The 16,643-nt window shown below is 41.7% G+C and overlaps 1 protein-coding gene across 5 annotated transcripts in view; it reads right to left on the minus strand.

Annotated features, from left to right (window-relative positions):
• VSIG1 (V-set and immunoglobulin domain containing 1) overlaps positions 1–2,162 on the minus strand; it is a 36,437-nt gene extending 34,275 nt beyond the window's left edge. Inside the window, exon 1 of one of the 5 annotated variants that reach the window (XM_075132509.1) lies at positions 2,032–2,162. In XM_075132509.1, the coding sequence (XP_074988610.1) occupies positions 2,032–2,080 (49 nt within the window). In that variant the 5' untranslated portion in view covers positions 2,081–2,162. Of the gene's footprint in view, positions 1–1,997 lie in introns of all 5 variants that reach the window. The other 4 variants (XM_075132514.1, XM_075132511.1, XM_075132513.1 and 1 more) reach the window with 4 other exon arrangements.
• Between the last annotated feature and the right edge of the window lie 14,481 nt (positions 2,163–16,643).

Genomic DNA, 16,643 nt, shown 5'->3' on the forward strand with positions numbered 1-16,643 from the left:
TTCAAACATTTTCACAAAACAGCCTTGTGTCAAAATGTCTGGGTTCCGATTGAAAAGGTCAGGTGTTGGATCTCTCTCTCTCTGTCTCTGTGGTCAGAAGGGCCCAGAGAGCACTGGACCTCAGAAACCTTCCTGTCCTTTCCATTGCTGAAATCGATACATCGCCGCACAGTGTTTTGGCTGCGACGAATTACCGTATTTCAATGAAAATACATTTAGCTGGAAATATTCCAACCTGCCCTATTAACCACCATCCTGCCAGCATTTCTCATCCAGTGCTGGCAGGATCCTAGCCAGTGCTGGTAGCAAGCTAGTGCTCACTATTGTGTTTGTAGGACTGGACCCAAAGAGCCTGATCCAGCAACACTGAAGTCAATGGGAGCTTTGCTATTAACTTCAGTAGGTGCAGGATCAATCCCATAGCCCTTGCTCATGCAGGTAGTCAATGAGACAAACTGTGAGTAAGTTTGTTTGCTTGATCTTGCAAGCCTTTCCTTACAAGTATTTAATCTGTTTATATGCTCTATGGCATAACTATGAGAGATTTCCTTGCTACAGAAAAAGTTAATATATAGTTTTTAATGGTAACAAAATAAATTAAGCGGGAAACCAAACACTCTGCTAGACTCTAAAAAATCGTGGATGCAATAGAGACTCCGATTGTATGTCTCATTACAACAATCTGTAACCCACTAAGGCAAGTATACACTACGGAGCTTACAGCGTAGCTGCTCTGTGCCGGCGGGAGAGATTCTCCCACTGATACAGAGCTGTCCATACCGGCAGTTCTGTCATTTTTTTCACACCCCTGAGCAACATAAGTTATACCCACAAAAGTGGAAGTACAGACATGGCCTCACTCTCCTTTTGTCCTATGACTACAGAGGTATTAATTGCCCACTTCATTCTGAATGGGTTTTTGCAACATGAATTAATTCCTTATGCTTAACAATCTGTTCCATCTTGTATTTAGCTGTGACACTCTGATTACCTTTCCCAGACCTGAAGAAGAGCTCTGTGGAGCTCAACGCTTGTCTCTTTCACCAACAGAAGTTGGCCCCCCTAAAAAAGATATTATCTCACCCACCTGATCTCTAACAAACTAAATGTAATTTGGTATCTTGACGTTGGCAATTGCAGAGGCCGGCACTGCTGATGTACACAGTCCGAGTTTCCATACTGAACATCTGCACCATTTGAAACCTAAATCTGTAGTTTTAAAATTTAAACCAAATAGTTTCACTAACACCTCTGCTAACACTGAGTTACTTAACACTTCTAAGGTAACTAGCTATGCTTAGAGGAAAAATAGACTTGTGTATAATAAACAACAGTCAGGAGTAACTGCTTAAATTGTTCATGTGACCTCCAGAAGAAATAATAACATCTCTAAGTCTTTATCTTGCAAGGTGTATCTGTGGTGTGGTGGAGCACCCTCAACTTCCATTTTCTTCAGTAGCAGTTGAGGGTACTTGGGAGCACACAGGATCAAGCTTTTAATGTCTATTTCTACGTGTCTTAAAAATAATGCTCAGTGTAACTAAACTTCCTTTAAGCATTAATAATGTATAAGCCTTAATATACCATATAAATCCCAGATTTCACAAAGATTTGCATCCATATTTAACTTTAAGCATAGGAGTAGACCCAATAAAGTCCAAAGGATTATTCACATGCCTAAAGTGAAACGTGGGCCCAACGTCGCCAAGTCATTATTTCCCAAGGATATAGCCCATAGAAACAAGACGAGCATGAACAAATCTAATTTTGAGATGTCTGGAAAACGCTAAAGCTTACTCTTGCCTTCTACTCAATTTACAGCAACAAAGCATTAATGTAAAGTAGGCAATGCTAAAATAGTATCCTACGACAAAATACTAAATCACTATTCTGTCTGTTACGATTCCACAAGATATTTTCTTTGGATCATCTCCACAGTTTTCATTCCAGCTAGAAGTAAATCTCTGATGTACTCCTACTTTGCTGGCAAAGCTCACCTGCTATTTTATTTATGTCCTTTGTTTTTCTCACCTGAAAGGGCTGCTATAATAGCAACTATCTTCAGCATTGTTGCAAACATCTTCGCGAAGTCTGGAGAGAAAAGAACCCAGATGCTGCTGCTTACATGGACTAAAACTCAACTGATTTTTTTTTAAGTGGGTTTTTTTGTTTCCCTTATCAGCAGCGTATCAACGTGTCAACAGGCTTTTTCGTTTTCCTCCTTTATCATCTATAGACCTTTCTCTGAGTAGTTTGTGACTGTTCAGTTGAAACCATTTCATGGGGCGTGTGCACCTGAGACACTTGTTAATAATAAACCCTAGAATTCCGCAAATCACAGAGGGCTAGGTTCTACCACCATTATTCATGCCAAGGCAGTCGTTGGCTTCACAAGTACTCCCAGTGACTCCAGTAGGACTCTTTGTAAAGTACTACTCAGCATGAGTCCAGATAGCAGAATCTAGCCCCTGGTGAATAAGGGAGACAGAATTTAAGAAAAAATTCTATGATTTGTTTTGAAAAATGGATACTGTGGCAATAATGCTTTGAGTATGTTTGAAAAATGGAAACACGTAGTTATATAGAAATGCTACACTGTGCTCTCATGCATAATTCTGCTTTGAAACATCTACAGGGAGACCATACAAGAGACAACAGCCTAAAATAAAATTAAAAGAGCCTGTTGTTTTTTTTAAATAATGGAATATAATCAATTTTGATCCATGTACTTGGATGGTGCTAACAAATTTGATAAGAAAATTGCACTATGACTTTGTTTAGTTACAAAGAGTTAACAGAATTGTCAGCATCATCAAGGTAAATCCCAAAGGGACGTAGCCTCCTTGCAGATTAAGCTCTCCATCTAGGTCCCTAAGAGAGTCTGGCTGGATATTCAATCTATATCCACCACCTACAGAGCTTAGTAGAAAAAGCAGGATAGTCCAGTGAACAGAGTTTAGGACTTGATGACCTGGATTCTGTTTCTGGCTCTGCTGGTGACTTTGGGCAAGTCATTTAATGTCCCGGTGACTCAGTTTCCCCACATGAAATAATGGGGCTATCCATGCTCACCCCTCTTTGTAAAACATTGCGTTCTGTGGTGGCAAAGTTCTATAAGAGCACTGAGTGTTCTATTCATGATAATGATTCACAGGATCAGGGGCCTGATCCTGCTGGGGGCTGACCACCTCCTGGGAGTCAGTGAAATTCATGAGGAGCTGTGGGTGCTCAAACTCTTGCAGGACCTGGCTCTCCATTCTTTATTCCATCCACTTCGGTTGATATTGATTCAGAATCACAAGTTGCAATGATTAGAGTTGTTTCCACTTAAGCAACATTGTATATTTAGGTGGATGCATGACAGAGGGCAGTGCTGCCTTTCTCCTATGCATAAGGCCACATGTATAGATGGGGTACTGGAAGCGGGCATGAACCAAACCCCAAGACTCAAGCTCCTCCCCAAAACTTTGTGAATACATGGCTCTGGGGGCATGCTTGGTAATCTATGCCTATCACTACAGATGATCAAATTTGATAGACAATTGATCTGACCAAGTTAGATGAATTCTATTCTATGTTCCAATATTTCTGTGGCTGAAAAATGCCTGAATATTCCTCCCCCACACACACACATTTTTGCTCTGTCTTTGGGTATGCTCTGGACAAATGTCAGGATTTGATATTATTCTTGTATGGACCATTTCTATAAGTACTGGATAAAGTGTTCGTTTTTCCTAGTTAGTGCTCCTCATAACGTTCCTACAGGGTAGCAATATTTTCCCCATTTTATCCCTGGAACAGTGACTTGATCACAGATGACCTAGAGGGGCAGCTGTAGATTCTGGGATTCAAATCCCAGCCCAAGTCCCTCCCAAAATATAAAAGGGTTCAGGTTCAAGATATTGACCCATTCCTAAGTACCTGTTGACTTTCATAGGATCTGCCAGTGCATACTTTAGGCAGAATACACGCTAAGGACTGAGCCTATGCTATTGTTGCTGGTACCTGTTCACAGCAGTAGACATCCTGACAAAGGATCTTACATGACCACCTAGTTATAATCTGTGGTATAAGGTAATAGCTCACCTTAACTGATCATTCTCATTATAGTGTGTATGGTAACACCCATTGTTTCACGTTCTCTGTGTATATAAAATCATCCTACTGTATTTTCCACTGCATGCATCCGATGAAGTGGGCTGTAGCCCAAGAAAGCTTATGCCCAAATAAATTTGTTAGTCTCTAAGGTGACACAAGTACTCCTGTTCTTTCTTTGTTTCAGTAGTTTAACAGGTGGAAGTATTTCCTTGTGCATTCCAAGCCCTGATGTAGCCAGGCAAGTTTTATGCAAGTAGCAACAGATATCAGCAAAATATGGTGTGTGTGTGGGGGGTCCTCTTTTAGATTATACTTAAGATACAGGGAAAGCCAATTATCTTGTAGTAGCTAAAAAGGGATGATAAACACAAGGTTATTCTGTGAAAGGATTCAAGCCTAATGCATGGTTCAAAATGGTTACCAGACAGATAATGAGTGATGGGAAGAGATAAAGCTCTAATCTCTCCAAACTCACAAGTAGCAGGGACACATTTCTATGGGGCTGCATTCCAAGCAGATTTCACTTATTTATTTTGATAAATAACAATGATAAATGCCCAGCCAGGCCTTTGAGCTCTCCCAACAATTGCAATTCACACTCATTAAAATACAATGGAAGATAATAACAGAGGGCTCATCAATAATCAAAGGACCCTCACTTTTACCTCCTAGTCACCCGTTTCCCCAAATCTCAAGAGAAAATTTTGCTTTGCAGTGTGTCCAGAAGGTTAATAGACCTAATGGACCAGAGAAAGAAGCGCATTCCAAAGTCAAGGGACATTTATTGAGAACACACTATAACCTGCTCTCCCTTATTTAAACCAAGGGAACTCCAGCTCATGTACCTCCAGTGATCAGAACCATGGTAGTATGACATAGGGTGAGAGATGGGCCCTCAAATAACTAGACCTCAAGCCATTTAGGCCTGAGGTCCACTGGGGAGCTCATAGGCAGCTAGTGTAGATTGCAAAGGCCTAGAGTTATGTGCTGTTTCTGCACAACCCTGTATCACAAGCCCGTTGTCACATTCTGGATCAGATTCAGCTTCTGAATGGTCAGAACATATAGCCCCATTACAGCAGCCCAGACTCCAGATGACAAAGGCAAGAACAGTGTTAGCAAGGTTACTAAAGAAGTAGCTGCACTCAGCTTGCCAGGCACAGATGGGGAAATGCCTTCTCGGCCACAGCTGCTACCTGAGCATCCAGTAGCAGCCTTGGACCTAAGACACCTAAACTACAAACTTTGTTCATAGATGGCAGCTGAAGGGTGGGAAGATGCTTTTCCTTAACCCCGGGTGAATCCTGTCCACCAGGGGGCACCCATTTACCCACTGTGTGGGATTTACACATGAGCTCTTTTAGTCAATTGATATGATATTGCTTTAATACACTCTTTGATGTATCAACAGTGATGTCCTGGAACCAAATCCTCGTCAAAAATCTCACAATTAGCTCCACCATGATGATCCAATGTTCTTCTGTATATGAACACAAAATCACTGCAGAGCACCCAAATCTGCCCTGTCATCATCTACAGTTGTTCCTCTTCTCTTATACCAGTTGTGAAAAGAATTAGTATGGATGCTGAAGTTATTTGCTTTAGGGATTTTCCCCACCCCTCCCATCTCCATCAGATTTTCAGCAATGAAAATAGCGCTACCAGAGTGGCACGGTGAATCATGTCCTCTTTATCAATCTCATAATATTAAGATCATTTTGACATATGCTCAGGTGGCCCCTGCGGAAGTGTAACTTTGCAATGATATATTTATCCACTGCAGCTTTTCCAGGGGACACAGAATTCTCTTGGATTTTGCAGTTATCAATCAGGGAAAGGGTAATTTTCTTTGCCAGCTTCCCCCCAATCTGATGTTTACATTCACCCCACCAACCATTCAGCCTGCTGGAGGTCTGCTTGGTTTTTAACTTTGCCTTCTGTTTCTAGGTTTGCATAGAATAGCTTTTCAGGTACAACTCCATGTTACAGCTCTGGTTCTTTAACTGTCATCTGAAGATGAGACATTGTCATTGTGGGAGGTGATTGTAGGCTCCACTGTTTTTCTTTGAGGAAAAGGTTGGTTTCATTTTGTTTTGTGTCTGGCTTGATTAGCTGCGCCTTCACAGTTAGATCAGCAAACAAGCTGAAAGTTTGCAATCTGCCCCTTTTACCTGGTTTGGAGGAAGAGAACGTATCCTTGACTTTGAAGGAGGAGGGTACATTATATCTCAGCATAAGCAAATTTTTCCTTGACTTTACTTGCCAATAAGGGCATATCTGGATTTATATGAGCAGTAATAATTTGCACTTCAACTGCCCTTTTAATCCAAACAGCTCAAAGTGCTTTGCAACCTTTAATGAGGTAAGCCTCGCATCCTATCTGTAAAGTGGACAAAAGATACCTACACTTCTCACACCACTCAACAGCAGCCACCTCTCAGGTGAAACATGGTGATTAACAGCACACAGTAACAGTCTGTGAGAGGAAGTGAAGAAGAATGGTATATCCAACTGAAAGTGCAGGGAGAATTTAAAGACCAAAATGTTATTACCTCAAGCTAGAATTTGGGCAGAACACTGAAGTCAACACTAAAATTACCGTGGAATCTTGAATAACATTTTACATTTCAGCAGGATTTCAAATATGTATCAGGGAAAAGATGCTACCTTCAGCATTGCAGTGCCCCTGAGTATCATGTTGGGCCATTGGTTCAGCACTGACTCATCTATTGAATTGCCCACACCATCTTCGGTGCTCCTTGGTGAACCTTGCTCCAAGAAAGCACTGTCCCATCCCTGCTTAAGTTATGAGATTTGGCTGGAATGCATCACCAGGTGACAGGGCTGCTCATGATATTGTGAGGGTTATCCTTTGGGATAACATTAATAACTGGAGGGGGAGGAAATGGAAGAGAGGCCTGGGTAAACGTATTCATAAATACACTGCATGCCCCCCAGCACACCAATCAGCTGGTGGTGGCAGCTTTCATGTAGTTTTCAGTAGCAGTCTCTGGAAGGCAATATTGCAAGACATGGCACTGGTGTCCGTGTTCAGACACTGCTCTGCCTTTCCCAGAAACCCCACTTCTGAGACGCTGGCTCAGTGCGTTACAGAGAATGACATGAAGGAACCTACCAAGTTTGGGGGAAGCAAAGCTACACACACCCTACAGCCTGACAACACGATTGAACTCCTCTCTGGGAGGGTCTCATTTTCTGTTGGTGGACTAAACCAAGTGGAAAGGTAAAGAAAGCATGTCCTCTTAGAGACACTTCTGGTGAGTGAGTGTCATGTTGCAGCTTCTTGCCAGCAAGACTAAATATAAATCCATTGCAAGCCTTTTTCCTAAAGAAATTGCAAGCTGATGCTTGTCAATGGAAGTACAAAAAGATCACACAGGGCCCGATCCTGGGAGGTGCTGAGCATCTGCACCCTCCATTGACTTCAAGGAGAATTACAGGTATTTGGCACCCTCCAGGATCAGGCCCGTTTAGTTTCTAAAACTCTCTATTTTAGTATATCCCACTGTATTGAAAGCATTTCAGACATTTGCATTATTAGTGGGTGATTTTTTTGATTAATTTACTAAAAAAATACATTTTAAACCAGGAATTTAGAGCCAGGGCATCTACATTCCACTGCAAGTCAGTGAGAGTGCGGCACCTCCCTGCCATTTGTGCCAATGAAAATCTTCCCATGACAGCCCTGGAAAACAAAGACTTTGATTTAGCTACAGAACAGGTACAGCGTGGGCAGCTCCAGGGCAGGGTGCTACCTTGCCAGTGTGTCTCAACCGTAGACTGGAGGAGTCACCTCTAGGGATGAAGGTGAGCTCTCTGTGGTGTTAAATGAAGAGGCTGAAACTGCTACCAAGGCAATTATAGATGACAATAAACCAGTTTGTTTAATATATTACACACGGGGCAGTGGAAAAGATATTACAACAAAGCAGAAGAAATAGCTTCAGTTATTACCCAATACACACACACACCCACCCACCCCCGGTTTAGGCCTGGTATTTATTTTGTTCTAGGATACAGAAAAAATGTACGTAATTATTAGTGATGGGCTGAAAACCTCAGAGAAAGGTTTGGGCCTTGATATAAACCTTCCCCAGCCCCTAGGGTTCAGGAAGTTCCAAGGACACTTTTTGAGTTGGAGCTAAAGGGTTGAAGTTGGATTCAGAAAGCCTAGGAGGGTTTGGACTTGGGGTTCTGGTTTGGGTCCCTCTCCAATACCGTAACTAACCACTGGTCAGCTAGAAGCTTCACAGCTGTCCCTTTGCTGCACACCACAGCCACATGGAATATTGTGGCAGAAGTGGGATCAAAGCCCAGATTCTCCAGCTCCAAAAGCACAGGCTCCCTGCCAATTAAACTAAAGGAGAATCTCCAGTCGATGTTAGCAGCATTCAGGCTGTGATATGCCAGTGAGAAATTCTTATTCCATAGAGTAGAAGCCAGGGCTACATGTACACACCAGCCCACACATCAAAATACATTGCAATGTGTTTCACGAATGAGGAGTTACATTATAAATATTAATCAAATGCAACAAGAATAAATGATAAAATATTGCATAGAACTAAATATTTTTCTGATCAATGCATTGTGACTTATCCTAGCTTGGTGCTGCCCACAATACATGGTTTGTATAACCAGATCATTTACTGATCATCAGTCTTTAGAGAGCTACCAGACATTTAATCAGGTAACTCCAAACCATCTTGAGGTAAAGAACACTCTTGGCACCATGATATAAGACATTTTTTTAGACATCAAATGATGCTGTACAGTAGCAATCTGTCATGTGCATTTGAAAGGTCAACCTAATGATGGATTTAGGGGCTTAAAGAAATTCAATTTCTGCACTTGTATGAAACTTAATTAAATTCTTCTGTTCATCCACTGCAATCAGATACAATACTGAACTTGGGAACTCTGTGAAGCAAGAGTTTTTGTACTCTGTTTTTGGTGTCTTTGAAGAATAACTTATTTAGCATATTTCAGAAATACAAAGGGCTTAAAGTGCTGCAGAGCCTAGTCCAGCCAAATGTGGAGTTACTCAGGAAGTTTTATTAATTAGTCAAAGCCATGGCTTCATATAGAAATAACCAGCCTTGAAGTATCACGTAAGTGCTTGTCTGGGGGCTGGCTGGACGGCCTGCTACCTTCCCATGAGTATGTGGCAGTGGGTTTTGGTTTTTAACGAGTAACACTTGTGTTTGTAGAGTGTCTAAATGGGAATTATTTAAGAGTGGACCTTCCTGAGTGCGATTCAGTGTACATAGGTTTGAGTCACATAGTCTGTTAACATGCAGTTCCTGGTACTGGCCCTCTCCATTTTCCATCTTATCTTTAGATATGAGTTACCACTCCACCCGCTTCAAACTGACTAGTCCTCATTGTTGAAAATGTCTACACTTATCTGAAGGAAAGCTGAGCCACTGGGGAAGCTACAGCCTCCATTTCATGGAAGAAAGATTTGAATATTCAAAAAAAAATAGAGGGAAGTTGCTTTGTACATGGAGACATCTTTCTACTGTGATTCCCACAGATGTTGTTACAGTCTATTGCGTGAGAAGCACAATAGATCCTGGCAGGTTCTATCTGTCATCTTCACAAGAGACTCAACCAAAGAGGCTGGCTGGACTAGGAGACTGATAATAGGATATATGCCATTTCACTTCTAGGTTGCCTGTGTGAAACCAGCCCATGCTGGCCGTGGCCAAAAGTTCTTGGCCGTTGGATGGCCTGTGTGAAATGGGATTGATTTCTGCAGTTCAGTGTCTAGTAAACCTTCCCACATCACACAAGTCACCACCACTGTTGGCGCCGATTGGCAACTTTGTCGGCAGTCTCATCCACGTGTCCCTCATTGGTGGGGAAGTTGTGCTGCTGGCTGTGCTCTTCCTGTTCTGTGGGTAAACAGAGAACATCCTCCTCCAGGGGATAGAAAACTATCACCTTTCACAGGCACTGAATTCACACAAAAATCAATGTGAAGAGAGGGGAAGAAAAAAAAATACCCAGTGAAGCTCCCTGCATGAGAGTCAGACAAAAGAGAGGCATCTGGGCTATTAAATGACAGGGAATTAGAGAATGATACAGGCCTTTTGGGCCATGCAGGTACATGCTGACCTGCAGATAGGGACAGCAATCTTTCTTGGCATCTTCTGGGAAATTACTGCCTGCTGCAGGGATCAGTAATTTAAGAGCTCCTAGTCAGATTCTCTGCTGAGGGAATCCTTGCAAGGCTACCTGCAAAGGAGCAAAGCAGTATTATAATGGGGCTATATAATACCACAGGTTATAACTGGGTGATAATCACTACAAAAGGTTTTTTTTTCTTTCCTGCTGGTAATAGCTCACCTTAACTGATCACTCTCGTTATAGTGTGTATGACAACACCCGTTGTTTCATGTTCTCGGTGTATATAAAATCATCCTACTGTATTTTCCACTGCATGCAACTGATGAAATGGGCTGTAGTCCACGAAAGCTTATGCTCAAATAAATTTGTTAGTCTCTAAGGTTCCACAAGTACTCCTGTTCTTTTTGCGGATACAGACTAACACGGCTGCTACTCTGAAACCTGAAACAAAGAAGTTAGTTTAATAAGGGTCTGACCTTGAGAGCTCCAGAGTGCTTCCTGACAAGCACACTCAATTCCCTCTGACATTGAAGGCAGATGAATGTGCCTCAGCACCTTGTATGCGGTCTTCAGCACCTTCCAGGATCAGATCTTTAATCTGTGGCAAGAAGTCTAAGTGGAAAGGGGAAAATTCCTTTCATTCAGTGTTCACCATCTGAGCCCCGGACAGATCATCTCTTCTAGCCAGAGTAATGCCCTATCCATGTGCTTATTTGAACTCTCAGCTATGAATACATATCAAGGACACTATGTGGTTCTTAGTAAGTCTGCTGATCCATAACCCTGGTGGATATGTTATTCCCATTGAAGTCAGTGGGTGTTTTGCATGTGCAATGACTTCAGAATCAGGCCCTAAATCTTCAAGGTTGACTGTAATATTTTCTCTCTTCTCTCTCCACCTCCTTTCCTGGGACAAATAGTTAAGAACTGGGAACTAGCTGCTAGTGACAGCCCCTAGTTTTTTTGAAAGTCCTTTTACAATTGGGATATTGCATTTGTCATGGCCATGAAACTCCCACTGAAACTGGTGATAAGATTGGGTGTTGTAATTTTAGTTATTGTGCATTTGGAGAAAAATTTGGCAGTGCAATTGTTTTGATATAAAAGATGACTTTTACTCTCTTGCTTAGTTTCCCTGGATAGGTAAGCAAACAGTTCAGCACTTCCTGTGTGCTAGACTTTTAAGAGTGTTCCAGTTAGCTCATTTCACACAGTAATGATTCACAAGATAGCACTCTGCTTTATCAAAAAGGACCAATGTAAAAGAATCAGCTTACTTGTTCCATGGTCTAGGTGACAAAAATCAAAGTAAACCTGAGTCAAGTTACAATAAACTGATTCTGTGCTGGTATCTGGCTTTCTTTTTCTTTTTTGCTTGATGCATAATCTTTTCACTATGCACAATTAACCTGGGTTGCTAGAACCGTTTTGTAGTTGAGATTAACTTCTGAAGCCAAACAAACCAAAGATTAATATTTCAAAGGATTTGGGGATTGGATAGTCTATTAGCTTTACCAGCTGGAAAGTTCATTTTTAAAAATTTGCCTTATGCAATTGCACATTACATGCATTAACAGTTACTGACATGGTTAAAAGAAAAGGAGCACTAGTGGCACTTTAGAGACTAACCAATTTATTTGAGCATAAGCTTTCGTGAGCGACAGCTCACTTCATCAGATGCTGTAGCTCACGAAAGCTTATGCTCAAATAAATTGGTTAGTCTCTAAGGTGCCACAAGTCTTCCTTTTCTTTTTGCAAATACAGACTAACACGACTGCTACTCTGAAACCTGACATGGTTAAGTGGATGCTGCTGCTAGAATTTGGTTTGAAAGATATGTAAGCTGAAGTGCAGCATCTGCTGTATATTTAAAATGAAAAATGTCTTTGGTTTAAGAAAGGATGTAACAACTTCATTTAGTAGTCCCTTGACTATTTTAACAAGTGCAAGAATTTAATTGTGATTGTTTTTTTGGACTCCCAGGACCAAATGTAAACCTATAAAACAGGTACAACTACAATGGAACCAACAGTTTTGCATCTCCTTTACACTTATGCTTTAGTCACATTCATATTAACGCAACCCTAGAAGTCGTAGTATTGTCAACTTTTCTTAAAGCCCCAGCTTCTGGAGTAATGTGATTCTGAGAGAATCTTATCTGTCATTTAAAACAAAGGTCAGTTTCTAGCCCTCTTGAATCTAGTGTATCCTATGGGCCCAGGAACCAGAAGGTAAATTCAAGTAACCTAGAATGTATTATTTTTTAAAAGTCTCATTTTTTTAAAGCCAATCATATGATTTTAGGGTCTTGACTGATTAATTTTGTTGAATATTTGGGGTTGGCAATACTGAGATTGAGGGACGGCTCTTCAGCTAGCGTACATTGGCATATCACCACTGAAGTTAATGGAGTGGTGCTGATTTATAGAAACTAGGATCTGACCCTGGGAATTTAGTTGCACAGAAGTCAGAAAACGCAGCATTAAGGTTCACACAGCAGTCTCATCTCTGTTCCTTTGCACATATGCATTGTATTGCAAAATGCTACGTATTTGCCTCTAAGCTTATTGAAGTGGAGTCTCAGTAAGTCTTTAGTCATGTTACAGAAGATGTCTTGCTAACACCTTTCCATGTTCAATCTGATCCAAATGTCAGCTGATCCCTGTCTCCACAGTGGGCTAAATCAAACTTCGGGATCTAAATACTGTGGACCTGATTCGCCTCTCGCTTACACTGGTTTTGCATTGGTGTAACCAAGCCTGGTGGGAACATTCTGTTTTGCATCAAAACATTGTAGCTCCGCTCCATCTTTAAATGAGTCTAGGTCCGCTAGAAATGCATTGCTTTTTGCATTTCTTCCCTGAAAAAATATAATTTATTTTCATCTGTTCCCTCTGAGCTACAGTTCTCTCTTGTCTGCCAAAGAAATACTTGCTTGGGTTTTTTCCTTGCACGTATCCTGAGACTGAAGTCTGCCTCCCCCTACTGGTTCATAGAATGGTATTTCTCTTTCCCCTGCTCTCCTACGCTGTTTGTCTCATGATTGTTTGCTTAACAACTAACAAAAGAAGCAATCCATTCGTGGTGGCCATGGCACCTCACTCTGCTCTTTGATTCAGGCATGATATAGTGGTTGCTGTTCCCCAGTCTTTCCCTGTCTTACATGACACAGATGTATGCATTCAAAGCTATCTTACCTCACTTATTTGAGGCCTTCAGGACAACCCAGGTCATCTTGTTGCCCAGATTTGTGGACTGTCAAACAACCGATTATTGAGCAGCTCTAAAAAAAATGTAGTCCCATTGCAGCACACCTTCTGCTTCCAAAGCAGCCATGCATGGAGATACCTGAAGCCAGGAGGCAGATTGATCCAGAAGAAACAGTCCTTATGCGAATACCACAAGCATTTAAAATCTGTATACAAATAAGGCACCAATCAGCTTTAACAACCATCGTTATCATGTTCCTGTTCCTTCTCTGTAATTTTAATGCATGGTTTTTTACATGTCACAGGGTGACTGGCCCCTTTAAAGGGATATAGAAGCAGCCACAGCCGGGCCACAATTAATTAGCTGCATCCCAGCCCGATGCAGGAGGCGGAAGTAAAGAGATGGGGGATAGCTTAATTGACAGCTGAGCCTTAGGAAAGGGCTAAGAGAGCTCAGGCTGGAAGTTGGAACTACAGGATGCAGGTAAACTCTTGGGGAAGGCCCTGAGCTAGGTGGCCAGATACTCTGTGGGAACCAGCCTGGAAGTTCAGTGCTCTATACCAGAGCAGGGAAGGATGCCAGGAATGGAGCCCAGTAGGCTGAGTGCTCTATTGCAGAGCCAGAATGACTCTCAGAAGTAGCCTAGAAAGGGTCAGAGAACATGGTCCAAAGTGGGGCTGAAGAGAAGTCCCTGAAGGGCAGAAGAATCTTTCTGTTTGTTGGAACTTTTTCATTGACCTCTTGGTACCCTGGAAAGGGTTGCATTTGTTTGTGACTGGGCTGGAGGGCTAGGCCACATCTCCAGCTCAGTCTGGTATGTGGTGACTCTGGAGACCCACCTCCAGAATGGAAACTGAGGCAGGGAGCACCAGTATGGGGTGCCTTTACCCTATGACATTATATCATTGCTCCCAGAAAGATCCTGAGTGGATGTAGGGAGCTCAGAGACAAAAATTAAAAATGGCTAGGGTCATAAGAAGATTGATTTAAGAGGAATGAATATACCCAGCTTTCCTTTGGTGACAAAGGAAGAGAATATGGTAACGGTCTACAAATACGTGAAGGTTATAAACACCAAAGAGGAAGAGGAATTATTTAGAGTTGATCAAATGGCTATAACTAATAGGATGAAATTAAGAAGTAACAAGCCATGGAATATTTTCCTAAGGGTTGAGTTGGAGGCTGTTAAAGTTGGACTGGTCAGAACACTAGGAAATGTGTTGTAGGGATCGAGCTTACCTAAGGAGGGGGCAACCTGGATGATCTAGTAGGCCTTCTCCATATCTAAATTCTATTATTCTGATTTTTAATTTTCCTTCTATTCACACCAACATTTGCAGTAGGAAGAGATTTTTATTCCCTGTGGGAATGACTTGACCTTGTAAATCCTGCTTTGATAATAATCTCATCACTCTTATTCTAATTAAGTGTTTTGGTTATGACATCCTGCAACAGCATATTTCTAGTTTCAGAGGAACAGCCGTGTTAGTCTGTATTCGCAAAAAGAAAAGGAGTACTTGTGGCACCTTAGAGACTAACCAATTTATTTGAGCATGAGCTTTCGTGAGCCACAGCTAAGTGAGCTGTGGCTCACGAAAGCTCATGCTCAAATAAATTGGTTAGTCTCTAAGGTGCCACAAGTACTCCTTTTCTTTTAGCATATTTCTAGTACGGCTGGCTGAACTATCCTGACCATCAATAACAATCTAAAGCAAACTGGTTGCATTGAACTCAAAATGCAATGTCATTTTCTTGGCATGTCTTTGAGGTGCCTTTGGCAGACAGTCTGTGTATCTGACACAGCAGCAGACCAAGACTCAGAGCTTTTGTTTTGTGTTCTTCTACTTCTACTTCTTTGAGAGCATCTAAGTTTTCATATCCCGTGGTGAATGCGTGTGGAGTGAGCTTGGAAATTTCAAGGCAGTAATTGAGAATCAAACTGTCAGTAATCCGTACGTCATCAGCACAGCTGGGAAGATAATAATCACGGTGATATCAGCTGGAAACGCCATAAATACTAGTGATAGCTTGACTGTAATCTTGTGACGTGCTGATATCTAATCATGTTGCCCAGAGAAAGTTGGCTTAAATGAGTCAATAAAAGCAGCAGTACTGTCTGCATTGGTGTAGTTACAGTTGTCACCGCTCTGCCCAGAGCTGGGCCTTGCAGGTCTAAAGAAATCAGTGACAGGGAATCTGGGTATTCTTTGTGTAACTTGTTTTATTCATGCTGTGTATGTATCAGTCCTTGAACAGAGGGGGGTCAAGTGGCAGGCAGGTAAACCTCTCTTTCAGGAGACTCAGCCAAAACACCAACACCCAGTTCCCCAGGAGCAGCTCTGCCACAAGAATTCACTGTTGTTAGGGAGATTAGAGAGGAGAGCAAGCTCTCCTACTGCTTACAACAATAACTCTCAGAAAGAGACTGCATCACTCAACTAACAAATATGCTGCTTTTATTCAAACGCTGAACAGTGCTCACAAGCCAAAGAAAAGCAGTTGTAAAACTGTGTGTAACAGCGCCATCTGGTGACTGATATTATGACAGTATTAAAAAAAAAAATCCTCTAGCATGCATTGTACATTAAAGCATATAGGACACTCCTGAAAAACTTCCAATCCGTCCACATACATCACTGCAGGCAAAATTAATGTCTTAAAATCTGGTTCACAAACATATTTATTCTACTGTGCTGATGTAGCTGATAATGAGGCCAGAGTTATCTCTTTCTCTGTGCCTTGATATGGAGACTGATGGTATAGGTGGATTCTTTCTATACGATCATCTTCTAAGTGCTCATTCCCCTAGCAATGATTTTGTTTTCACTAGTTTACCCAGTTTATCACCAGAAAGTAGAACACTGGGATTTGATATGTAACTCAATCCTAGTGTTTGTTACCAACAGCAATTGCATGAATATGGCTTCCTGGGACAATAGTCCCCTAACCTTGCAAACACTTATGCACAGACCTAATTTTATTCATGTGAGTAACCCCACTGAAGTCAATAATGCCACTTATGCTTTTAAAGTTAAGCACGTGCTTGTGGAAGTGGGACATAGGATTGGAACATGTGCAATTGTCATGTGTGGACGCCATTTAACACAGGTTCACTTGCTTTGGATTCAAGCCATGTGCTGCAGAAGAGTCTGGTGTTTTACTTGTATGTTTCATCCTAAGAC

This window comes from Caretta caretta, chromosome 9 (genome assembly GCF_965140235.1).
Source record: "Caretta caretta isolate rCarCar2 chromosome 9, rCarCar1.hap1, whole genome shotgun sequence".
In the NCBI taxonomy this organism is placed as follows: domain Eukaryota; kingdom Metazoa; phylum Chordata; order Testudines; family Cheloniidae; genus Caretta; species Caretta caretta.